Source organism: Onychostoma macrolepis, chromosome 07 (assembly GCF_012432095.1).
Source record: "Onychostoma macrolepis isolate SWU-2019 chromosome 07, ASM1243209v1, whole genome shotgun sequence".
NCBI classification, from domain to species: Eukaryota; Metazoa; Chordata; class Actinopteri; order Cypriniformes; family Cyprinidae; genus Onychostoma; species Onychostoma macrolepis.
Genome location: NC_081161.1, coordinates 33,805,447 through 33,831,465, shown reverse-complemented (window position 1 = coordinate 33,831,465; position 26,019 = coordinate 33,805,447). Strand labels below are relative to the sequence as shown.

The 26,019-nt window shown below is 38.2% G+C and overlaps 1 protein-coding gene across 11 annotated transcripts in view; it reads right to left on the bottom strand.

Annotated features, from left to right (window-relative positions):
* Positions 1-2,576: 2,576 nt before the first annotated feature.
* dysf (dysferlin, limb girdle muscular dystrophy 2B (autosomal recessive)) overlaps positions 2,577-26,019 on the bottom strand; it is a 77,546-nt gene continuing 54,103 nt past the window's right edge. For 9 of the 11 annotated variants that reach the window (XM_058781241.1, XM_058781245.1, XM_058781247.1 and 6 more), the window contains 15 exons: positions 21,014-21,112; positions 18,248-18,376; positions 14,476-14,631; positions 13,782-13,873; positions 13,281-13,451; positions 12,771-12,913; positions 11,095-11,234; positions 10,577-10,665; positions 10,395-10,490; positions 9,970-10,111; positions 7,718-7,817; positions 6,711-6,883; positions 5,500-5,609; positions 5,206-5,353; positions 2,577-4,273 (listed from right to left, as the gene is read on the bottom strand). In XM_058781241.1, the coding sequence (XP_058637224.1) occupies positions 4,214-4,273; positions 5,206-5,353; positions 5,500-5,609; positions 6,711-6,883; positions 7,718-7,817; positions 9,970-10,111; positions 10,395-10,490; positions 10,577-10,665; positions 11,095-11,234; positions 12,771-12,913; positions 13,281-13,451; positions 13,782-13,873; positions 14,476-14,631; positions 18,248-18,376; positions 21,014-21,112 (1,848 nt within the window). In that variant the 3' untranslated portion in view covers positions 2,577-4,213. The remainder of the gene's footprint in view (positions 4,274-5,205; positions 5,354-5,499; positions 5,610-6,710; positions 6,884-7,717; positions 7,818-9,969; positions 10,112-10,394; positions 10,491-10,576; positions 10,666-11,094; positions 11,235-12,770; positions 12,914-13,280; positions 13,452-13,781; positions 13,874-14,475; positions 14,632-18,247; positions 18,377-21,013; positions 21,113-26,019) is intronic. The other 2 variants (XM_058781239.1, XM_058781244.1) reach the window with 1 other exon arrangement.

Genomic DNA, 26,019 nt, shown 5'->3' with positions numbered 1-26,019 from the left:
AACAAGAAGCCATGGCTGTATAATTTCATGTTCATAATCACCCTGATTAACACACTCCCCATAACACATGATGTACTCGTTACATCGTAAGTAGAATGGCATCTACGCTAATATTTGTCTGTTTCTTTCCTATTCTGTTTCTCAGTCCATATCCGATCAGATGGTGGATCAGCACCAAGAGATGATGTCTACAGCCCTGATCGTCAGCGGAGACCAGGACACCTAGATGAGCCCCAGAGACATATCCCCAGTGAAGACCTCGATTAAAATACAATAAAACTAAAAATATAACAAAATAACTAAAAATATAATAAAATACCTAACTACATAATACTATTATTGTTAGAAATTGCAACAAAATAAAAATAGAAATATAAACTTTTGAACTGCAGGTTTCGTCTGGTCAGAGGAGAACTGGTCCCCTGACTGAGCCTGGTTTCTCCCAAGGTTTTTTTCTCCATTCTGTCACAGAGGGAGTTTTGGTTCCATGCCGCTGTCGCCTCTGGCTTGCTCAGTTGGGGACACTTCATTTCTAGCGATTATCGTCGATTTGGTTGCACAGATACTTTTTAAACTAAACTGAGCTAGACAATAACATCTCTGAATTCAATAATGAAATGCCTTTAACTGAAAATTGAGTGTTTAATCTTGTACATTACTGACACTCTATACTCCGATTTGATACTGTTAAGTGCTTTGACACAATCTGTATTGTTAAAAGCGCTATATAAATAAAGGTGACTTGACTTGACCCTGGAGTGCTCAAAATTGTGAATATGAATGGGATATTTTACTCATAAGAATTTCTAGGGGTGCCAATAATTGTATCCAACGTGTATTTGAAAAAAACATTTATTTCATTATGATATCCCCCCCCCCCCCCTTTTAAATTCTTATTATCCAATGAAAGGTTAGATTTTTGTGATTTTTTCAAATAAAAGATCAAAAGGATTAACAATGCAGATTAAGTTTCACAGCCTTCTTTGATCATATTTACCAAGGGTGCCGATATTTTTGGCCATGACTGTAGGACACAAATCAATACCTGAGCAAGACTGAGTTGATATTGTACATAAGGAAATTGCCTTTACTTGAAAGACTTTTTTTCCCCTCCTATAAACAAATTTTTTGTTTTCCTGTTTGTATTTTTCAAATGTCAATGAGCCTGATTTTGGGTAATTGTACATCAACTCTTGCCTTGATGAAGTAGTTGTTGGGCCGAATTAAATCCTAAATTCCACAGATTTGATTCTACATTCAATGTATATAAAGACAAAAAAAGATATTCTTTATAGACTTTCTGAATGAATACATTTTGTGCTCATGCACTAGTACACCAATAATGTGCACTGACCTGGTTTTCTGATTACTTTTAACAATACAAAAGTTTATATCCACAAGATTATTTTATTTTAGTCTTTTTTTAAATTATATATGCAGTATATGCATGTTTAGTGAGGATGCATTTATTTGATCAAAAATATATATATATTTTTTTTAAATATTATTACAATTTATAACGTCTGTTTCAAAATATTTTATTTTATTCTTGTGATGGCAAAGGTTAATATTTTTTCTTATTTTTGTGGAAAGAGTGACACGTTTTGGTTTTGGTTTTTTTTCAAGCAGAAAGTTCAAAAGAAGATATTCAAATAGAAATGTAAATATATTCAAATAAAAAATACTGTCACTTTTAATCAATTTAATGTGCCCTTGTTAGATAAAAGTATTCATTTTATATATAAAAAAGGTGTCATCGTTAGTGTAATTATACATTTAAGCACTGAGTAATATTAATTAACTACATGTACTTACTATATAGGGTTAGGATTAGGTTTTGTCTTAGGGTTACTTGCATGTAATTATGCATAATTAATTGTTATTATAATAGTAACATGTAACATGTGTAACAAGGACAATTTAAAATAAGACTTCCAAACTTCCAAAAGTCACTCCTTTCATATACATGAACTGGTGTCCATGGTCCCATTCAGGTTGGGCTGTAGCAATACACAGAGGTACAGTGAGGATGTGGTTTCACTGGGTGCCAAATCTATCACTCTGTTATAACTTGCACTGGATACTATGATATGGCCATTTCTATATTTTGAAACCTTGTTACAATGAGTGAGAGAGTGTGAGAGACTTCAAAACGGTGTCATACTCAGCAGATTTACAACATTATAACATTTAACATTTCCTCCCTACATTGTTAAGAGTTAACAAGACCCATGTACTGTAAGAGTACCCTACACCAAACGAAAAGTGAGCTCAGAACATTGTATCAGAAATATACTGTATCATATTTTAAATCACTCACTTTACAGAACAGCTGGTAGAAATGCAAGAGTAAGTTGCCCTTGGCTCCATGAAACCCTGGCTCGGTGCTGGAGTGCTTCTAATTTGCTCTCAAGTCAAACACCCTGACCAGTCTGTTGTGGTTTGGCTTTAAAGGTTAAATCTGCACATAAGGTGGTCCGCGGATCTGGTGAAAAATTCTAATAAAAGCAACACAGTTCTGCAGAAGAAACTTCAATTACATCTGACTCCAAATGAACAGATAAATATATACAAAATGGTATATATAGGTATATATTTGACCATGGCATATTACACAGTGAGATACAAATACAGTCGATTTAACACAGTGAATTCATCAGAGAGGACAGCAAGAGCTTTAAGGCAATTAGACGACGTGCCTCATTAAATCATTCAGAAGTTCAATAACAGAAATATCCATTTTGATTGTCAAATTAAAAGACCTACTTCAAAACTTGTATATGAATGACAACTATTCATAGATGCTCAGCATAGGGATTCGTGTTTTGCATAAATCAGTTATTCAGCTATATACTGTACAATATTTGGCAAGAGATCGCTTAGGCAAGGCTTTTTGGTTTATGTTTTATCTTATTCACTTTCCTTTCATAAATCAGTGATATTGTAGATCCATGCACAGATGTGCAGAAAATAGCTATGATGAAAAAAGATGTAATCGCTCATATTTTTCTTTCTGTAACAGAGATAGGAATGCATCCTTTTTACTGTCAAATCAGTGACTTTATGGAAACATCTAATCCCTTCTTCACTACTTTTGCCCTCATTTTTTAAAATAAAATGTAAACACTTCCGGAAATCCAGCAGGTTAGGTCAGATTAACCCAGATTTCCTGTTCGTAGAGAAGCTCCATCACATAAATGTAATGTGTAATGCAAAGAGTTGACGTTTTGAGATTCCAGTTTCGCTAAATGTGACTCCACAATAGTTTCTTCTTACTAAACTAAGCAGAAGAGGAGCTCATGACCTGGTCATGGAGAGAAAACAAGTAATTTGTGTATTTTATCATGTAACAGCTCCTTCACAGGCATGTTTAGAAGTCTGGCAACTTCTTCCAGATGCGCCTGTTCATTTTCATACTTTACAGAGTCAAATGCAAAAAGGCACAAAGGCACCGGGGCGTGAGTGTAACATTCGCACAAATAAACAAGTCTTTTATCTCTCGTTCTCGTTCGCAGCCCACATTCCACACACATACATACATTCACACACATGTTGCCAACCCACAGTTGACCCCGAGTCCATTTAGTGGGGATTTTACTAAAGCAAAATAACAGAGTGTGATAGTAATCAGAGAGGTGGGCTTGCTGACAGCGGGGGCTCAGCTAATAACCGGCCTGTCTCGGATCTTACAGCCTAACGGTACAAATCAGGGTTTAACCTAAAGAGCCAGCGCTGTTGAAAGGAGAGGAACGAATGGATGGAAGGTGGTGCGACGCGGCTTGGTCTCCCTCTCTCTGCGTGAAGGAAGAAGAAAGAAGCATCTGGCTGTGAAGAAAGAAGCCAGTTTTACAGGAGACATGAAAAAGGATTAAACCGGCAGAGAGATGAAAGTGTAAGTGGGAGTTAAAGAGAATAATGAGAGAGTTCAGGACCGGGTCAGATACAGGGCAGCGAGCGCGGCGTGTAATACATGTACAAACACACACAGACATTATGCAACTTTCATGCATATAGGACTAGAACAGGCTAACACACAAATAAAGACTTCAAATACTCTCAGCCTGCCTTCAGTTTGCTCTTGGCTCGTGAGACACAAGGACACGTGCACAAGCAACGCAGATGTCTCCAATAGGATGGACGGAGATGTGTGGATGGAGTTTTGGTGTGGTTGGTAATTGATGTGAGGGTTTTTGTCCTTTTTCTCATCACAGTCTCACTGTGTTCCCTTTCCCACTCCACTGAAGGGTCCAACCATCTTCATAGCAGCATAGTTCTGTAAAAATTATAATAATAGTTAAAAAATGCTAATATAATATATTCATATTTTTAAATGGATATATTTATATAATAAAATAGATTTTTTTTATGCTTCACTTATTTATAAAGAATTAATAAAAGAAAGTTTGGGGTCAGTAAGTTTTTTAATGTTTTGAAGGAAGTCTTTTATGCTCACCAAGGCTGCATTTGATCAAAAATACAGTAAATACAGCATTAGTGTGAAATATTACCATTTAAAACAACTTCTTATTATTTTAATATATCCTAAAATGTTTTTTTGTTTTTTTTGCAGTGATGGCAAAGCTGAATTTTCAACAGCCATTACTCCAGTATTTAGTGTCACATGACCTTTCTGAAATTATTTTAATATGCCGATTTGCTGCTCAAGAAACCTTAATATTTTTTGGAAGCTGTGTACATTTTTTCAGGATTCTTTGATAAATAGAAAGTTCCCAACTTTTTCTTTCTTTCCAAACTTTTGATTAATATAATATGATATAATATATGATATGATATGATATGATATGATATGATATAATATAATATAATATAATATAATATAATATAATATAATATAATATAATATAATATAATATAATATAATATAATATAATATAATGTACACATACGGTTGTTTTTTCATCCTGTATGTCTTTTGAACATTGTTTATATGGCTAATAGTTAAAAATGTCATTTCAACAAATGTATGTTACACAGAACAGTGTGAAATGTCTTCAGTGTGCATGACTGTGTGTGTATGAGTGTGTCTGCAGTTCTGAATAACACATGCCGCATTCCTGAACTACGATCAGAGACACGCATCTCTGATCAAACACTTCATGATCACAGAAACCCCTATTTAAACTTTAATCATGTTCTTTTATCGACACAGTTAATACCATCACACACATCCACACAGATACTTACAGGGAAGGCGTAGAGAAAGACTCCAAGGAAGAGAATAATGAAAAAGAGTACAAAGAGGCCCAGAATAAGCCACTTAAACCTCCTCCACACAATGAACTTAAACGTCTTATATGGGGATGAGAACCATAAGAATGACGTCTCAGGACGCCTGGAGAGAGAGAAAGTATATTAGCAACCTTATATTAAATTCTGTAATTCCCACCTTGAGCTAAGGGCCAATAAAAGGATAATACTACTGAATACTTTTTGGTTATTTGGTGAAGGCAATGATTGTGATGGGTGCGCTTGACTTACTGCGGCTCATCTAGATGGGGATTCATGTTGGGTTCATCTCTGCCGAGTCCTGCAGGCCTCTCATCCTGCTCCTGCTCAGAGACGATTTCCAGTGACATTTCCAACTTTCCCTGAATGACAAAGAGCAGCTCAGTTTACTGTAGCTCAAAAAGTAAAGCATGGCACTGATCAATTGTAAACCTGCAATGCCATTTTAAGTCACTTTGGATAAATTTGTCTGCCAAATGCATTTTAATTGTAATTTTTTTAAAATTTAGATTTATATATATATATATATATATGTTATAAAAATATACTGAATTATTGGTAACACTTTGCAATAAAGTTCCATTTATTAACATTAGCTAACTACATAAGTTAACATGGACTAGCAATGAAAATACTTGTAAAGCATCTCACCTATATTTGTAATACTTGTAAAGCACCTCAGTTAATATTCATTTCAGTATTTACTAATAAATGATTAAAATTTGTTGTATCAGTTAATATTTTATTAATGGACCTTATCGAACATGAACTAACAATGAACAGTAATAGTACTTTTATTAATTAATGTTAAAGTTTAATAAAAACTGTAACAAATGTATTGCTTGTTGATAGTAATGTTAGTTAATTCATTAATAAAATTACCTAATGGACCTTATTGTAAAGTGTTACCAAATTAATATTAACTTTATACTTTATATGTAAGATGCATATTTAACTAAAAATGGAATTAAATAACAAATGAAATAAATGTTATTTTTAATATTATTATAATATATTTAACTAATTAAATTTAATTTAATGAATATTAAAAATAAGAATTTTAAATAAATATTGATCAAAACTAAACTGAAACTATAAATATGCATTGCAACATAAATACAAATTTTACATAAAATGACTTCAGTTTTCATATTTTTAATCAGTGCAGGGCAGTCCGATATATTTATCCTCCCAAAACATAGTGCATGTTGTATTGTGTCATAAATAACTGTCTAAACACATAGAGAGGGTGCAATCAAATTAACACCAGACATTTGATTTTAGTTATGAAACAAAAAAGGTGTAGTATGTCATCATAGAAAAACAGAACAGTTTGTGATGCTGATTCAAGACAAAACATGCTAAATAGAAATAGAAATATGCTAAAAAAAATTCGAAAGAAAGAAAGAAAAACTGTGAATTACTCAAGACAATAATAACCCTGCTTTGTGTGTAACACTTACTGCAAGTATCTTTTCATTTTCTCTGTCACACACGCAAGGCCACCAGCCTTTTACTGTCTTCTGCTCAAACAAAGACACCAGTTTGTCCTGGGACTGAGAGAACATCTCTAGACCACACTTCTCTGGAGACTTTGCTGGACTCAGCATATGGTTCAGATCCATTTCCAAAGAGCCTTAGAAAGAGATTGAGAAGAAATTGAGCAAAAAGTTCAACATTTTATTTGTCACACACAATGATACACTACAGCAGAGAAACAAGACTGCACATTAAATAAAAGAGAATATCTAGAAATTTAGCAGAGAAGAATATATGTAAATGTAGATTATCTATGCAAAAGAAATACAAATAGAAGCAATTGTCCTAATCTTGTTTTTCCTCAATCATTTCCCATAATATCAGTCAAAAAAGTCTGTGACCTTCAGACTTTGTAGCTGGCAGTCAGTCGTTTTCTTTGAGGTTTTCCCATTGTGGTCTGATGCTAATTATTTTACAAAAGTACATAGATCAGTGTATTTTATAGTGGTCTTTAAGGAGTCAGGTCATAACTTATTTCTCTTCCAGTTGTGCTGACATGCTGGAAATTAGGTTCAGCTGATAATAATAGCATTAGCAGTAAAGATGTTATAGAGCACTCATGTGATCTGAATGATGTATTTGCGTTAAGATTGTTAAGTGCATTTATGCTGACGGTCACGCTACACAGCAGTGTGGTGGGTAACCTCACACAGGTTAAGGAGGTTTTGGTAGCCATCTCCCTGTACGCACATATCCATATAGACAGAGGTATAGGTTAATGACAATAAACCACACACATGGTCCTATCAGTGTGGTCCACTTCCACAGAACGTTTTTCTTCTGTCATGTCAAGGCTGAGAAATATGCTTGAAAAACAGCTTTGTGGTACTTTGCAAGGTTAACACGACTGAATTTGCTGAGAGTGGCAAAGCTGTGGAAGAGAGCTGAGGAGGAACTGGCACGAGGGACTACTATTGGGTTTTGGCCTTACCAAGGAAATCATCAAAGGAGAACTTGTCATTGTCCCAGATCTGGATAGTGAGTTTAGGAGGAAGTTTTGTTTCAACTTTATCCAGACTCCAAAAATGCTCCTATAGAGAAAAAGAAAACAAAAAAAAACAGAAGAACTACTTACTGATTTGTAATTTCGCTTTTGTAACTTTAACTGTTTATTTCATTGTAACTGTAACCATGAAAAGTGCATTTTCTGCTGTAAACAACATTATGCAGCAAATGTTGTCGAGTGAGCCTATTTTGTACTGAACCCGAAATATTATTTTAAGCAACCCGGGCTAAGTGCTAGCGATGTGCAATATTTCCATTCTGTCTGATAGTGACAAGCAAATAATTATTTTCATGTTAGAGTTGATAATACATATATATATATATTATGTATACATATGGCAGGTAAGAAAGTATATTTTAAAAATATTTTTATTTATATTTGTAGAATATTACGTCTAAATACATTTAAAAAATATTCAAAATCAACCATTTTAAATGCTACAAGTGAATTTAAACATCAAAACGCCATCATGCACAATATGAAAAAATATATATTCATTTTGAGATTTGCTGAAGGTAACATGTAACAGTGTTTAATTATTAGAGTGTAAAAAACAGGGCAAATGAGCTTGTACAAATAAATATCCAATATTGAGCGATTCTGGTTAAAAGAAAAAAAAATGTAATACTGACAGATAACCTGACAAACAACTGATATTAAAATTATACTAGATTTTGTCTAAACAAAACTAAACATAAAACAAAAATTAAAATAAACTATTTTAAATGGCATAAGTGAACTTAGGTAACGCAACTTGTACAGTATGAAAAATGGATATTCCTTTTTGATATTTGCTAAATCTTAAATTTAACACTTTAAAAAAAAATATTAATGTATTAAGGATTAAGTGAACTTAAGGTCATCTAAATGTAAAAAAGAGGAAATGAGCATTAACAATTAAATGTTCAGTATCAACATATAAATAAATTAAATAATCTCAAATATCATCCAATAATCAATATATCGTGCATCACTTCTAAGTGCCTTGCTTGTGAAATCTGACCCAACAACCTATTAGTACCCAGCACCACAAATGAGCTACACCACCTCGGAAATAAACTGACAGACCAAGACAGCGACTGAGAAAGACAGAGTGAGGAAATGATAGCGTGAATGTGCGAAGCAGAATTAGAAAGAGGGTGAGAGACAGAGAGTGAGTGAGAGCCACCGAGAGCGACAGAAACGTCCCAGTCAGAAAAGAGTGTTAGCGACTCCCACTACAGCCCTGAATCTGCACCCCACCGCCAGACAGGATTCCATCTGCGTGACAGCATTCCCACCGTACTGTACCCGTGATGGATGAGCAGACAAACACAACGAGGATAATGAACTCACGCTTCACAGAGCTGCACTGCTGCCGTTCACCGGTAAACAGGCCGCGTCGGTCTGCACATCCTGCCTGACAACCGCATACAGCTACATCAAAACAAACACTGCAAACAAGAACTCGCTTCTAATTTATCACCGAGGGCTGCGTTTCATGCAAGAGAATCCATTTCGCTATGTATCGGTTCTATTGTGTGTTATGTCCAACGAACTTCAGCCAAAGCGGATCTATCTTTTGACAGCTGTTGTGGGCCGCTCTCAGTTTAATGGGTGGAACCGCTATCTTCAATCTTACCATAACTGATCTCTTGACTGCCAAAACCTCACTTTAAGTGCCTTGTCCATCACAACTGTTTTCCCTGAGATTGCTTGGCTGAAGTCTGAACTGTCTCACAGTTACAAGATGTTCATGTACCACGTTCAGTAAGTGGAAGCATGCCAGATGCAGCCTGCAACATATCTGGCTTTGAAACATTGCATTAAACACCTGCCAACTGCAGTGATATCCTTCAAAATGTGGGCGTTAGACTAAACCTCTGCAAATCATGCAGCATGACCTGCAGATCACCTATTCAGATTCAATCAAGGCCGGACATTTTCGTTTCAGCAACATAGCTGAAGCGCAGAGTGCGGATATAAATGTCGACAGGCCTAGCGTCACTAGCTAACCACTAAACAAATCTGGTTCGAGTTTTCTTTTTACGTCTTTTTCAATTGACAATTGACATATTTCCACTAAACTCACAAATATAGATTATGTCCTGCTTTCTTATCAACAGTTCAGAGTTTATTCATTTTGAGTTTTCCTTCGTGTCTTTCCACTTAACTTACAAGCTCAGATTACTTCTCACCTTCTTATCGATGGCGCAGAGCTGTTCTGCAGGTAAATAGTGGAAGGGGAAGAGGAAGCGCCAATTAAAGTTGCCTTCGCCGCCCATTGATCGATAGTGCACGTCTGTTTTCTGCTTGTTCTCTTCATGGCCATGCATCCAGCTAGGATTGAAAAAATAACATTCACAATTACCCGGCACATCATTTCCAACACATTAGAAGACCATGCTGCTTAGCTGTAATGGGCCTACAGCTTGGGTCTATGGTTGCCTTGCAACTGTGTGTTTGTTGCTACTGATCGATAATTTTTGCAAGCCGTTGTTACTATTGGTCACAGTGGCAACAGACAAGCAACAGGCCCATGACATAGGAAACAAGAACAACTTCATTTAACCAGAGCTCATACACACAAACCCAACAACACATTTATGACACCCAGATGTACCCTTTCACATAAATGTCACTCATCTTCTCCCCAGTAACACTGACATCATCCAAGATAACATCTCTTGTGTTCCATATAATACAGCGCATGAAGAACCTATGGGAGAAGAAAACATGGACGTGTTATGCTTCTAGATGGGTTTTGAGAACAAAACTGATACTAAACCAAGGAAATGCTCTTACTTTTTAGCTTTGCGTGGCGTGATGTTGAATGGAGGTCCTGGTGGGCCTAAAGATTTCGGGAAAATGTCCACCCACATCTGCAACCGCCCCTGGGTTTTGATAAATGAAATTACTCAGTAAAGAGAGGCTATATCAAGAAAAACATGAGACAAGCATAGAGAAAGCTATATAATATAACATGGCTCTGCTAAAAAAATTAAATTAAAATTAAATTAAATTGTATTACATTTTTTAAATATTAAAGAATGAAATAAATTTCATTACAAAATTAAAATAAAAAAGTAAATAAAATTAATTCTATTACTTTTTAAAATTTAGTCTAGAATGAAATAAAATACATTGTATATTTACTATAAGATAAAATAAACCGTATTACATTTTAAATTAATATAGAATAAAATATGCAATTCTGCATAAACTCTACAAAAATAAAAAAAATACATGTAAATGATAAATATAAAATATTATAAAATAATAAAAATTGGAATTTTGGGTAAAGGAATATGAGACTTTGTAACCTGCTCTATATCTGGCTGTAGGGGACTATAGAGGGGTCGCGTCTCTACATGTTCGGGAACCAGACCCTGTCTCCTCAACACCAACAGAGCTAGACGCTCCATCACTGGTCCCAGGAGAGGGTTAAGATGTTTCCCTTCATCTGAGGGCCAAATGCAGTCAACAATAACGTCACTGTAGTTTAAATTCATATTGACACAAAATGTTGAGGCACTTCAAACTTTTATGTTTTTTCAGCTTTAAATTGTTTAACAGTTATAAGGAAGATTCCTCACAATGTTAACCGTTAAAACCGTGAAATGGAAGCACTATGTAACCTCTGATTTGATATGAAGAACATTTGGGCATCAAGTTTTATTAAGTCATAACCGAGAGCAGAAAAAAGCCAACATTCATGAAGCATTCCACTTAAATAGTCGGAAATGTTTATCTTTCCCCGTTCCTCAGATGATGCGTTGATTTCACTGCTGTTGCTCTAAGAAAAGAGTTTCCCCTTGTCAAAAAGCAAAAAGAAAGAGCGAGGGAAGAAAAAAAAATAAACGCTCACTGTTGAGTTTATGGTTTGAAACCCTGTGTCACGTCCCTGAGGGAAACATGGTTGGAGTGTGGAGAAAAGAGGAAAAAGACTGAAGTGGAGGAAGACAATTTCTGCCACGAAGTTAGATGCCCGAAAAGGCCACCTGATAATTGCTTTGACGCGCGGGTTGCGTGGTTACGAGGGCCAAACAAAGAGATGTAGTATTCCTCCGCGGCGAGACACGGGAGCAGGAGGCTGAGGAGCCCGCCGCACTGTTGACCTTGGCTGAACACGCTTGTATGCTAGTTCACCATAAATCTGAAGCCGACCTCGTCCCAAAGCATCATGGAAGGGAAAATGGCTGGAGAGCTTGGCTTTCTGCAGGCCCTGCGTGACATCTGACTGCTTGAAAGGCGGCTGTGGGACTTGAAGGGCTTAGAGGTCAAACCAGAATTGCTGGGAGGATCTGATGGAGGTTACGCATGAGTAAGATCAACATAATACACACCTAACGGTGAACTAGCATTAGTTAGCATTATCTTCCCCAGGGCACACTTTAAAACAGGAGGGAACGTCAGGTTGCTGTGGCAAGAAGTGATAAATTTGCTGTGAATGAATGACTATGTCAGAGGTGCTGTATGTTTACACAGGTCCTTCGTCTTTACAATATCGCACTTGTTTTTCTTCGCACAGAGGAACAACTCATTCTTTCCGCTCATAGCACCGAGCAAGAACAGCCAAGCGGCCTCCCCGACAGCTCTGTGATCCCACACACACAGATATGATGTATGGCACAAGCCGAGACATATATCGTTATTCTTTTTCTGTCAGTGTTTTCACAGAACCGCAGCCGATCTCGTGCTCGACTCGCTTTTTTTTTAATGACGGAAGATGTGATGGAGTCAGGCTGCTGCTTTGATTAGCTCTTACTCGTGACTAATGCTTTCAGCAGCTCCAAAGAAAAGACTTCCACTTTCTTTTTTCGCCATCCAGCCCGTGGGTTTCATAGGTCGCGATGCCTCTGTTTATTCGTACGTACGCACCCACGTAAGAAGCTGCTCTCGGTAACGACAATCGCAGAATTAATGATCAAATATCATGAACATTAAATTCAGTGATAGGAAACTAGGTCTAGTTGGAGTGTGTGTTTAGGACACTGACCAAGGTCTGCAACTGTGTACTCCTGTCCTCTGAAGTAGATTCGATCCTGCTTGTAGACGGGCAGTTTGTAGTTTCGCCTCTCGCACAGACGATGAAGTAACTGGGATGGTTTCAGATGATCTCGCCACTGGTTAACTCCAGACCTAGAGCCGGCACAGAGACAAAAATGTTCATGTATAATGCAAAACTAAGAAGAATATGTTATCACAGTTATCGTAACTGTCAACAGTTAATCAAAACTTGGGGACCAGCGAAACCAGCTAAGACCAGCACTCGACCACAGGCTGTTTGAAGTTGATGTTTTTTTAAGCAGGGATGTGTTTCAGAAATATATGACACTGGAGTTAAAAGAAAAATGGTTTGCTGGTCTTTAGAAGATCTTGAGGATCACAATTGGATCAAGTTATATTTTACAACATTCATTTCCTGTTTTTTACAGTTTTCATAATGACTCCTAATAATACCCAGTAGGTGAAAGGATATACAATCAGAAACCGAGGCATTTCTTACAAACAGTAGGACTGTGGCAGGCCGCAACGAGCACCATGACGTGACAGGAAGCGATTCTCCAAATCAATGACTGTCTCTCCGATTTTCTCGTCTTTAGTGACCATGTCATAATCATACAGCATGATCTTTAGGTCTTTCTCAATGGGCAGAGAGCATGTCAGCTCAAACATCCTAAATGAGAAACAAAAGACACAGTTTAATCTTTGAATACTTCCTTTGGTCAGAAATGATTTGGCTTAAACGTTTTCAAAAGCAGTAATTCACACTATTCAGTCATCATTTAGCCATCAGATCAAACCTTCCTTCTCGCATGTATTCAACATCAAGACTCTCAGAATTAGGGGCGTCATCATTATTATGAGTGTGGTGACCCCTGCTGGTATAATTGATCCTTGCAATGACGTGTTTCTATATCTGTATGTGTGTATGTGTGTGTGTGTGTGTGTGTGTGTGTGTGTGTGTGAATCTGTTCAGGGACAGAAAGAAAGAGAAACAACTTACTTTCCAAAGACAGGGTCCAAAGTACAGGGTATGTAATTGTCGTGGTCATCGACTGATTTCTTGCCAAGTGTGATCTTAACATAGGGGTCACACTACGAAAGAACAAGCAGTGCTTGTTAATATGTGTTAACATAGCCACACACTTGCACATATATGCTATAAGCGACAATATCCAAAACAGCACGCCCTCTTTTTGTACTTAAAACAACCACTCTTTGCTCTTTCGGTGGAAAAAAGCATCAAATCTCTGTGATCAGTGTGTTTCATAGGCAGCGAGTACATGTGTGAAATGTTCCATATCATAACTCCTGGCCTGAGTAGGTGATGAAAGGACGTCATCTTAGCATATTCGCAACTAATGAAGGGAAAGCCCATCTGACGCAGGGCCAGCAGTGGTGGCGTGTTGGCCAGGTCTCGGGCAGCAATTGCGAGTTTATGGTTGTGGGTAAAAGGGTGGCTCCATGTTTTCATAAAGCAATTTCTCAGCTCTCTTATGACTCTGGCACTTCGCAAAGGACTCGTCTGGCTGATGAAAAAAAAAAAACTAGAGATTTGTGAATGCGTCTAGTGAAAATACAAGGGCTGTTGTAACAACCTCTCTCAACCCCGAGCCATGTACAAGGTCACTGAAAAGCGACTGCTTGTTCACGTGTTCCTTTCCTTTTGTGCCTTATTTTGGTTGTGTTGTACCTACCTTGCCATTGGCATCTTTGGGCTGTAAGTCATAGGCCTGGATGATGTAGACGCGTACCAGGCACTCCTCTAAACCGTTCCGGGGGAGTTTGCAGAACTGGCGTGGGGGTATGGGCATCGAGGGATCGTCAGGCAATGGATAGATCTTAAATGAGCCCTGAAGGAGGACAGGAGTCAGTGTAACTCATGGTGCAATTTAGCTTCACTTTTTTCTGGAGACCTGCTGTCTGGGGCCTCCAGACAAACCTCAAATTACACTTAAATCCCTCAAATTTAGTTCCCTCAAATCCTACTAGAACTAAACCAGTTGTAATCCAAATAAACCAGGAAAAAGCATCTAGACTCTTTAAATTAAAGGTTCCAATTAGAACCGAAATGGGTTTTACAGCCATATGCCGGATGCCACAGGAGGGTATTTTTAAAAGTTCCAACCCCATATTACTGTCATACTTTCATTATCTAAAAAGATAAACATTAAAATAATAATAATTCTACAACTGACCGAATAACATAACAAATTTACTAAAACTAAATCGATCAATATCAAATAAAAAATATATACATACATAAAAGCTATTCAAAATATCCCTAAATACTACAATAGCATATAACCAATACTAAAACAACATTGCTTTGAAATGCTGCAAAACATCATATGTGTTCCACAGAAGATAACAATGGCAAAATGTTGACAAAATGATGACAGTTTTCATTTTTGTGTGAATTTTCTTTTTTCTTTTCTTTCTTTTTTTTTAAATTATATTTTTAAAAACTTTAAGTTCCATAAAAACCTTTTATTCCTTAATTCTTTCAAAAACATCAGTGTATTGGTGCTTTAAAGGTGCACCAAGCAATTTTTTAAAAACGCTTTTGACTACAGTGTTGGACCATGTCCCAAAACATACTTGCAGCCAATCAGCAGTAAGGGGGCGTGTCCTGTAATGATAGCGAGGAGAGAGCGCTCACAGGACGGATGTTAGAAGACTGACTATAGATAGAGAAAACTGGAAAATAAAAAAGAGGAAAATAGAGGAACAAAATTTTGAAAAGAAAGGTTGCGATCAGGCAAGAGCAGTCCCGGCGCCATGGGCGGGCAATGGGGGGCCCCATTGAATAGTACAGAGTAAAGAAAACGCTGTACTATTCAAATATCAGTTATTATTTATTTACCCTTGCATTGCGAAAAAGCGGATATCTGTCTCCTCCAGGCTGTGCGCGGCGCGTTAGTCTGAAAGGAGGCGGGGTGAAGTTACGAACTTTCGCTGAGAGCTTGAGGATCCACTGGCGTTACGAAGTTTTACTGACAAGCTCTTTTTAATGATTGGCATTGGTTAAACATTTTAAAACCCTCTGATTTAAAATAATAATGACAAATTATAATAGAGATATGAAGTATGGATAATTTTTCACGGTACACCTGACTGGGCTAGGGTATGGCAAGAGGCCAGCGTCACCTTTTTTAATCGTGATGGTATTCAGCACTCTTGGTCGTGTGATGTTGCTTAACTGCAGTGGTGCCTGCGCTCAGACTGACCTGAGATTTGCCCCGCAAACATTTCAGCAGTAAATTATAGGCCAGTGTCCCGTATTTCTGTTGACTGAACCAGCCATGCCATTAATAATGAATGTATCAGTCTTTTGCATGCCAAAGTCAATTTCTGCTTATAAACATTGCGTCAAATAGAAAGAGAAAATTGTGCTACACGCACTTTCATGAGATCGGGTTAGACTACAACAATTAATTTGTAGCCTATTTTACAAATGGGAATACAACGAATTCATGACAATGTTTTACATTCAAGCTACCTGTAAAATTTATAGTGAAAAGTTCTTTAAAATCATCTGGAATGCAATAAAGTAATTTTAAAAGCTGTTTTGCTGCATGGATTAAAAATAGGCTAATAAATAATTCACACATCAGACAAAATTGCGTTCCAGAAAATCCTTTAAATCTTAAGGAATTCAGAGCAGAGCAACATAAAAATCAGAAAAAAATATAATCGTGCCTGTTTTAGGCTTTTCCTTATTTTTATATTTTAGATGGTGATGAAAAATGACTCGCCATCTCCTCATTGGACGTGCCTTTAGAGAGAAATGCATCTTTACGGATTACATAATGAAATAGTTTTTGTTTTCAATTTGAATTATTTTGTTTTAAAGTAGTAATTTAAAGCTTTCTATAGATATATTTATCATATGTGACTCAATTCGTTGAGTTTCGGTTCATCATTGTGAAGCGCTCATATTCAAGACGAGACGGCAAGCGCATCCTCTGTTTTCCTATTTATTTTATAAAAGCACAACGTTTTGTTGATATTGTGAATGCACACAAATAAAAGTAGACCCTTTACAGTTCCGATGATAGCGTCATTACATTATGCACTATCGATCACCATTTAGACTAAATGATGAAGAATCATTATCGCGTTTTGGTGATTGTTATTGGCGTTTTAATCAGACTAGGCTACTTGTCCGGTCAGGCAAGTAAAATTCTCTTTCAGTTGGCCTTTTAAAAAATCCACTTGTCCCGGATAAGCGGACAAGCGTTGATGTCGAGCCCTGCGATGTGTGTTTAGACTGCTTCAGTAGGCTAGGTCCAATCTTTACGACTCCTCTGTCTGTTGTATTGCATCAGTGGAGTGGTATGTCAATTTTTCCTCGTTTTTTTGTCCATTTAATTCATAATTAATGATATTATGCATTGCAATGAGGTTGATCTCATTTGTGCCCCCCTGAAAAAATGAAATGCCCGTCCGTGAATTTGTGTCTGGTGCCGGGTCTGGGCAAGAGGTAGGACTCGTGTAAATATCAAAGCAGCTTTCCAGCGGTAGAGAGAACTCAAGGAGCGGGAAGGGCTTGAATCGGACGCCGAGGCTGCGTTTTTTTCTTTTTTGATAGGTGAGTAACGTTGATTTTGCATTGTTTCACACGACTTATCTATGTTGGCTTTTGTTTGAATATTTTGTTTGAATATCTTTGCTTGTTTCCGTGATCGTCATTATGCCAGGGTTGTGTACGTACGTGTGGGGTGGAGATATCAAAATAGGGGTGAGGTCCTGTTGGGGTATGGGCGTGTTTGTTTTGGTGCTTTCAAATATCAACATTGTTTGGCAAAAATCGCTTAGTGCACCTTTAAGGAACATAGAAATAGGGTTGCAAAGGGGTGGAAAATGTTCTGTAAATTTTCAGAAACTTTCCAAAAATTCCTGGAAAGTTTCCTAAAATTTACCAGAAATATTCAGCTTCTTTGCTAACCTACCCAGGAACTAATAAAATGACTTAAAGGAACCACAATGTATCTTCAAGAACATTTTAATCTCCAATAAAACCGTATAGCAACCTCAACAACCCTATAACATAACATGGTTCTTGGTAAGAGGCTTAGAGTGACCTAAAGGTCCCAGAAACATTAAAGAACCTCTATTTTTAAGAGACAGTGTCTGTAAAGGAGGCAAGGAGGCACATTTTTTAAGTTCTAGACAGTTCACCAAAAGAATGGCATAAGACTCTGGATCTGTTGCAGAGCACTCTAAATTAACAAATTGTTGAATGGTAAATTTGACAAAGTACAGACTGAACCTGCCAAAGGCAAGTATGTGATCAGTTTAAATAGAAGGCCCAATTCAAATGACTTTTCATTAGGTTAGCTAATAAGGAATGACTCCCATCCATTGCTTCATCTGCCGGCGTCTGAATGTTTTTCCTCTTGGAGACTGAATGTGAGCACAAGTGATAGCAGTCGATAGTAGCTGAGAGGTTATGAGTGACCCTACCTTGAACTCTCCAACAACAGAAGGGTCTTCACTCTCGTTCTGGACTCTTCCACGGTGAAGTTTAAACGTTTGACAGAAATCAGCCAAATGCTCAAGGCCTTCAGCCTTCTCCAGTTCCCTGTCATACACCTGAGAAAGGAAGCACAAGAGTGTGTGTATTTTGTTATATATGATTTGCATGCAGATCTAGTTCTTTAAAAACGTGCCGTAATCAACTGAAAGGACACATACTATGCACAAGACATCCATTGTTTGTCTTGCCAAAGCAGTTTTCTTTAAGAATCTTGGACTCTGAGATCTTTAATTGTGGGTTTAACATTTCAGGCGCAAGTCAAACAACCTCAAAAGCATCATTAATGCAAAAAGATCTGGAAATTCCTGATTATGAGAATGTTTAAAAATGGCAATAAAAATGCGCAAAAACGATTTGTGCCAGAGGAAAATATGCTTCGCCGTGACATTACACAACTTTTAACTAGCAGCGCACAACTCTCCAACCAAGCGGCCACCCAGGAGACAACTTAGTGACAAAAGTATGAAGGAATCCTCATAAGCAAGTCGCTCTGTTTTTCTAGTTGACTCACTCAGGCCTGGTCTCTGAACGTGTGACACGGCACACATCACATGAAACCCTCTCCCAGTCTCTTTTGCTCTTTCCCTGCCTTCAATCTCTCCCTCAGGCACCATTAGCCCAAAATAACAGCTAATCTCAGCAGTTTTAGGGAAAGTGTTTCTGTCTGCTGCTCCTCCCGGTGCGTGGGACACTCTCACACGGTGGCAGCCAACAATCGAACCCGGGCCTCGCAGGTAGCCCTGAGACCCAAACCCCTGCCAGATGACTAACGGACACGTTTAGATCGTAAAGGTTGGAAATAGTGGCTAAGGCAAGTAGAGAGAGAACGTGGTGACAGGGGAGATCGCTGACAAACCGGCCAGAGATCGAGGGATGATAGGGAGGTGTGGGCTGGGGGGAAAACGGGCCGATGACGTCAGTAACGGAGCCCTTGTCTGCACTTGGTTATCCCCTGCGGCAACCCCGACATGAATTCATCGGAAAAGTTGGAAATCTGGCAGCCACGGGCTCTATTATAAATGGATAAGCTTGTGGGAAGTGGGCTGGAGTGGACTGGAGTCGGGGTGAGTGAGCGTTTGAAAGTAGGCATGCGCACTCCCGAGAGAGACCACAGGGCTTTGAAGTTCTGGCATCACTATGTTTGGTTTTCTTTGGGCACTGATAATGTCACTATAGTTACGATGAACTTTTGCTGTTAATCTCCATGTACAGATTTCATACCGCTGGGATTGTGGTGGATGTGCCTTTGCGGAGACATGAGGATGAATAAACAATGACAAAATGTTCACTTTTCGTTAATTATTCCTTCACGTTTCACAGAGAACTTTTTATTCTCTAGTTCTGTAGGAAACCATGTACTGGGTTCTTCTCCCCAAAATGTTCTGTCATACCAAACCAGCATGAATACAAAATAAGTAAAATGTTTTGAAAAATGCCTTAAGGGCTGTCAGTGTCATTGATTGGATGAATGTCACCACACATCCTTGCCCTGTACTATCAAGTTTTCGTTCTTGGAGCTTTCGGCCTATGCAAGTAACAATAAAACAGTTCTTCTCCCAGTTCTCATGTTTTCTGTCAAATGCTGAATTCACTGTTTATAGAACGCTTGTTGTTTCTGTGACTGTCCAAAGCATGTAAATATGAGGAACGTGATTGGGTGTCTATTAGCAAGCATCTAGCCATTACATTCTAACACCACATTGTTTCACACTGCACAAATTTGGCACCGCAATGTGCGGTTAACACTACAAAAGCTAACCCTTTTCTGGGACAGTGTTTCGTAACTTTGGGTAAAAAGCATTGTTAATGCTGTTTATAAGCTAAAAGAGTGAAACATTCCTTAACTGGGGAACTGTTAAAATTGGAATTTACTATCCCGGGGTTAAAGGGATAGTTCACCCAAAAAGGAAAATTCTGTCATTAATTACTCACCCTCATGTCGTCCCAAACCTGTAAGACCTTTGTTTATTTTCAGAACACAAATTAAGATATTTTTGATGAAATCCGAGAGTTTTCAGCAATGTAACTGACCTGTTCAAAATAACAACTTTATTCAACTATTTCTTCTTTTTTCGTGTCTTCGAAGCGCATTCACAACAGTACCACAACGCATGCATGTGCATTCCTCTGCTTGCAAACAAGCCGCAGTGCATGTTCTTTCTACGTCAGAACGCCGGCTCCTGCGTCAGCAGCATCACACGTATGCGTCGTGGTACTCTAACATGGAAGAGAAGAAATTGTGGAATAAAGTCTCTATTTTTTTCTTTGCGCACAAAAAGTATTCTTGTAGCTTTATAACATTACGGCTAAACCACTAATGTCACATGAACTATTTTATAGATGTCCTTAATATGTTTCTGGACCTTGAACGTGTAAGTTGCATTGCTGTCTATGGATGGACAGAAAGCTCTCAGATTTCATCAAAAATATCTTCATTTGTGTTCCAAAGATGAACGAAGGTCTTACGGGTTTAGAACGACATGAGGGTGAGTAATTAATGACAGAATTTTCATCTTTGGGTGAACTATCCCTTTAAGTGTCATGTGAAAAGCCCTTTACCCCACTGATTTTAATTGTATGGACAAAAACAGTTCTAAAAAATGTCTTTTGTGCTTATGTACAGTTTGTATTAATGAAAGTCAGTTATACACATTTGGAACAACATGAGGGACAGCATTAGTTCAAAGCCTTACCTGCAGTGTATCAAAGCCCTTCTCCAGATAACTGCCACATTTGTTTCTCTCACCCGTGGAGGCATAAAACTTGCTCCACCAGTCCATAAATTCATCCTGCTGCAGACACAGAGCAAGAAAACAAGAGGACGGAAAGAAACATTAAAAGCAAGGAAGGTCAGAACGCCACATGTGTGTGTGACACCACATCCCTCATTTGTTAGACTGTCGCTTAATTAAATAAATCATTTCATGAACAAGAACATCTAGTCTGAAAGCAATAAAAGCCTCCACTTACCCATTGCCCCAACTAAAGCATGTAAGACAAATTCAACACAAACAACAAGACAAGGTTAGGAAAAGCGAAGAAAGGATAAAAGTCAAGAGAAAATACACTCAAGTGTCAAAACATTTTAAGCAGACACATGCATGAGTGACAGTGACACCATCCACAGACCAAACGACCAGTGGAAACAACCTTTTCCATAACTTAATCTTTTCCATAAGTGACTGATAAATCATCCCTCTGCTGAAATGCCCGTAAGCGTAAGCATATCAACAGAAACTAGAAGGAACGCTTTCAAATTGTCATTTTCCTGGTACTTTCATGGGTATGATTCAGGAGCGCTGATGTTCTGTTGCAATTTGATGTGCTAATCGCCACTGATACAGTAAACCTCGCCAACGCTCACTCACTCCATGTGGAAAGTGTGGGAATTTTTCGAAAAGGTACAAATCAGGCAGGTCCCAACTCAGCCAGCACCACATTCCCATCCAACCGAAAGACAAAAGAGTGTTGTTAATATAAAACACCCTCTGCAAGTGACACTGCTTCAAAATGAGAAACAAAAGCGTAGTCTGATTATGATGCGAGTATTGTGCAAATACATGCCTGTGTTTGACATATGGATGAAAGACAGACTAAGCCACCATGGCATAAAACACAGTCCGTTTGAGAGAGCCGAGAACCCTCCGCTGGCTGGACCCACACACACTGCTCACTCTTCCAGAAGGCCAGGTTCAAGTCACCCAGAGGAGAGACTTCAAGTTTCGCTTCCATCGTTCTTTAAACTTTTACGATGAGGGAGAAAAAACAGTAGTGATGGAGCAATGCTGGGCTCCACTGTTTTTTTTTTTTCCCGTCTTAGTGGTTAGTGAGTGTGGTGGTGTGTCGTGTGTTTTGGTGGCCAGGCAGGTGGCCGACAGAGTTGTTTAAGTGGCCCACATGCCACTGCCGTGCCAAGGAATGTGTGTTTACTCGTGTCACAATGTGTCACACGACACAGCTCTACAAGACTGTGTTTTTATGTCTGTGAGTGCAATATCCTGTTTACGGTCACAGACCAACAAACTGTATACATGTGTGTGGCATAGTTAACTCCACATAGGAAAAAACATGAACATACATGAACATAAATTCTCTCTAAAACTGATATTGGAGCCATGGCGTATAGTGCACATCTCTGACACATTGAGTTAGTGAGTTATTTGTGGATGACACGAGTCTGAATCTAGTTTGCTTTGAAAAGCCTCCCCAAAAAATCTTAGCAAGACTAAATTTGAATGAGGTCTTTCATAAGTTTTTCACTATCCAGAATAACAGGAATACATTAGAAAAAAGGCATGCCTATGAAAAAATAAAAGCAGACATTACAGATGAAAAGTTTGGGGTCAGTAAGATTTTTTTTCATGATTTTGAAAGTCTCTCATGTTTGCCAAGGCTGCATTTATTTGATCAAAAATAGAGCAAAACAGTAATATTGTGAAATATTATTACAATTTCAAGTAGCTTTTCTATTTAAATATATTTTAAAATGTATTTCTCTGATAGCTAATGCTCAGCAGCCATTACTCCAGTCTTCAGTGTCACATGAAATCAGAAATCATTCTAACATGTTGATTTGGTGTTCAAGCAATATTTCTTCTTATTATCAATGTTGAAAACAGCTATGCCATTTAATATTTTTGTGGAAACAGTAATATATTTTTTAAGGAATTTTTTTTTTTTTTTTTGATGGACAAAGTTTAAAAAACAGCATTAATTTGAAATACTATCACTTTTAATCAACTTTATAAGTTCTTGCTGAATAAAATTATTAATTTATTTTTTAAAAACTGGACTGACCCCAAACTTTTAATTAGTAGTGTACTTTATATTTAATAACTCAGAAGATGGTATTATTCAAAGCTACTTACAAAATGACAGTAATACTTCAAGTGAGATGAAGTGTTACAATACAAAGCTTCAGAATTGCACAGAAATATATGAGACTCTGTAAAACAATGACACAACAGACAAAAACGAGTAGCTTTTTTTTCTTTTTTTCTAAAGAGTAATTGCTTTAGGAGTCAAGCACTTACAGAAGAGACGTGTGCAGTACATGTGCGTGACCAGAAATCAGAACAGGTTAGAGGACTGCCAAGTTTGGTGGACGCCAATCGAAAACTCACAAAACTCACAACTGTTGGAGGAATTACAGTCATAAAGGTTTAAAAACAGTAAATCCAATCATTTATGAAAGACATAACACATTTAGACAACTGGCTGTAACTTGAAAGCTCTAGAGTCATTTTGGTATTCAGGTCAGAGATTTTGTAAACTCAGAGATTTTGTAAACTTCCTCAAGCCAATAAATTAATGACTCAACTCAGATGAGCAGAAGGTTAAGGTAACATGAAGCTACATGTTTTTAGGGGACAGTCCCCTAGTCCAGCCCGTGAGTCTACCCAAATGCAGTACACAGGGTAAATGGGGCTGGGTGTGCAGCACAGATTTGCAAAGTATTGTGAAGTTGCCTTCAGAATCACTTAAGCTGAGTTGGCCTGGCTGTGTGGCAGTCTAACCGGCCCTGAATGGTGCTTTTCATAGTACTGCCACATGTCTCCTCTCTTTGTCTGACAGAGCTATTAAAGCGGAGCCTAAAGACGCCGTGACAGCCATGTTTCCATGTTAGCTACTATGTGTGTGCGCCTTAGGTGTTTGTGCACAAGTTTGTGTTAATCTGAGTGCTTGTGAGTAAGGAAATAATGTTCCATTTTGCCTCTGAAATGATGTGTAATGAGCATGTGCGTCTGGTCACCCAGACACTTTGAGTGCACCAGATGTATGCGTTTAGTTATTCTATACTCTGCCCAAAGGTTTTAGGGCTTAGGTATATTATTAAAATAAGTACTTCACTAGAGAAGACTGCACCACATAAACCTGGGTGTATATGTGCGTGCACGCTCGCAAAAAGGGAAACACACCGTCAAAAGTGATGTTATACAGATGAAAAGATAATGTTATGGGTATGATACGATTTCAGACATTGGGAACCTAGACATTTCTAAAAATGAGAGGATTGATAATGGCTGCTGTGCCCCTGGGCGGCCTGGTACTGGAACAGGGTGGTCGGAAAGGCTGAGGGAAAACAGTGAACTTCACTGCTCCTCCAAAAATTCATTCATGCAAAACCTGTAAAAATGGCTGCAAACATTCTCAATTCTTGAGGTAAAGGTTACTGTAGGGCACTGGTGGTGTTAACTTTGGGTCTGAAAGGGCTCGTGTGCACTACTGGTGAAAAATAACCAGAGTTGGTAATAACTGAGCACTGAATAGACTTTCAACATAAGCTTTGTTTAGAATATACTGAACAGACATTCCATGTGGTTTGACTGACAGTTCTGTCAGGGTTCTGTCACTTCGGTCTAGTGTTATTCATGGTTTTGTGACAGAGCCCTGATACTCCTGTCATGTTCTGTTTTCATGTGAGCGCGTGCCTTGTTTCGTGTTGGAGCGTGGTGTTTGGATCCCAGCACTCATGTCTTGAGTTTCGGTTTTGTGTTGGGGTTCAGACACTCACGCTCCATGTTCTGTCTTGTGTGAGCGTGCGGTCTCGAGTCCGCTCGGCCTCGCGCTCTTCTGTCCACGTGTGTTGTGTAGCACACGGTTCGTGTTTGGCCTCTTTTCTTGTCATCTTGTGTTGTTGCATGCAGTTCGTGTTTTTATCGGCTGCGTGCATTCATGTTATGTCTTGTGCTGTGTGGCACACAGCTTGTGTTTTTCATTGGCTGCGTGTTTTCATGTTGTTGTGTCTTGTGTGAACACGCGGCTTATGAGTATTCTCATTAGCTCCGTGTTCGTGTCCTGTTTTGCACATGGCTGGTGATTTGTTTTGCTAGCCATGTGCTTGTGTTTTTGTTTTGTGTAAGCACATGGCTTTTGTCTTTGTTTTCTGTGTGCCATGTGCTCTCATGTCAATTGTCTTGACCGCACCCATCTTGTTACCTGATTATTGGTTAATTTGCCCCACCTGTGTATCCCTCATTACCCTCATTTGCTCCCTATTTATTCTCCTTGTGTTTGCAGTCCTGTGCCAGTTCGTCGTCGTACCTTCCCCGGTTGTTTCCTGTTCCTGCCTTGCCTTGCCCTACCCTGCCCTGCCTTGCCCTGCCCTGCCCTGCTCTGCCCTGCCCGACTGTTTCCCCCCTCGGGGTAGTTTTGGTTGTTTGTTTTGTTTTGTTTTATTTTTTGATTAATAAAAGCCCATCACTCTGCACAACTGAGTCCTCGTCTCATCCCTTTACCCAACCCTGACAAGTTCATTCAGAAATATAAACAATATCCAAAGCGACCTCTGGAATTTGTGGGTTCTAGAAGGTTAAATTAGTTTCTAAAGCATGTTAAATTAATTTCTAAAGCAGGTTCAATTTCGTCCATGACTTTACAATCCAGTGTGCTGCCAGCATATACATATAACACATGTACTGTACAGTATATATAGTACTTTTGAAATATGCTGGTTCGGTACTGTTCTACCCAGTCAACCAGTATTTATGTGCTTAAGTGACAGTCCCTGTGTCTGAATATGCCTACTTTCCTACTACACAGTAGGCAAAAAAAACAGTGTGTTAAAAGAGCAGTATGTCTCAATTCATAGCATTCATAAAATTGTAGGTATAGGATTCTTAATGTAGTTACAAATGAATTGTACATGTCAAAGATGGCATTGTACAGTAGTATATCATATGGTATATCTCATCAAAAG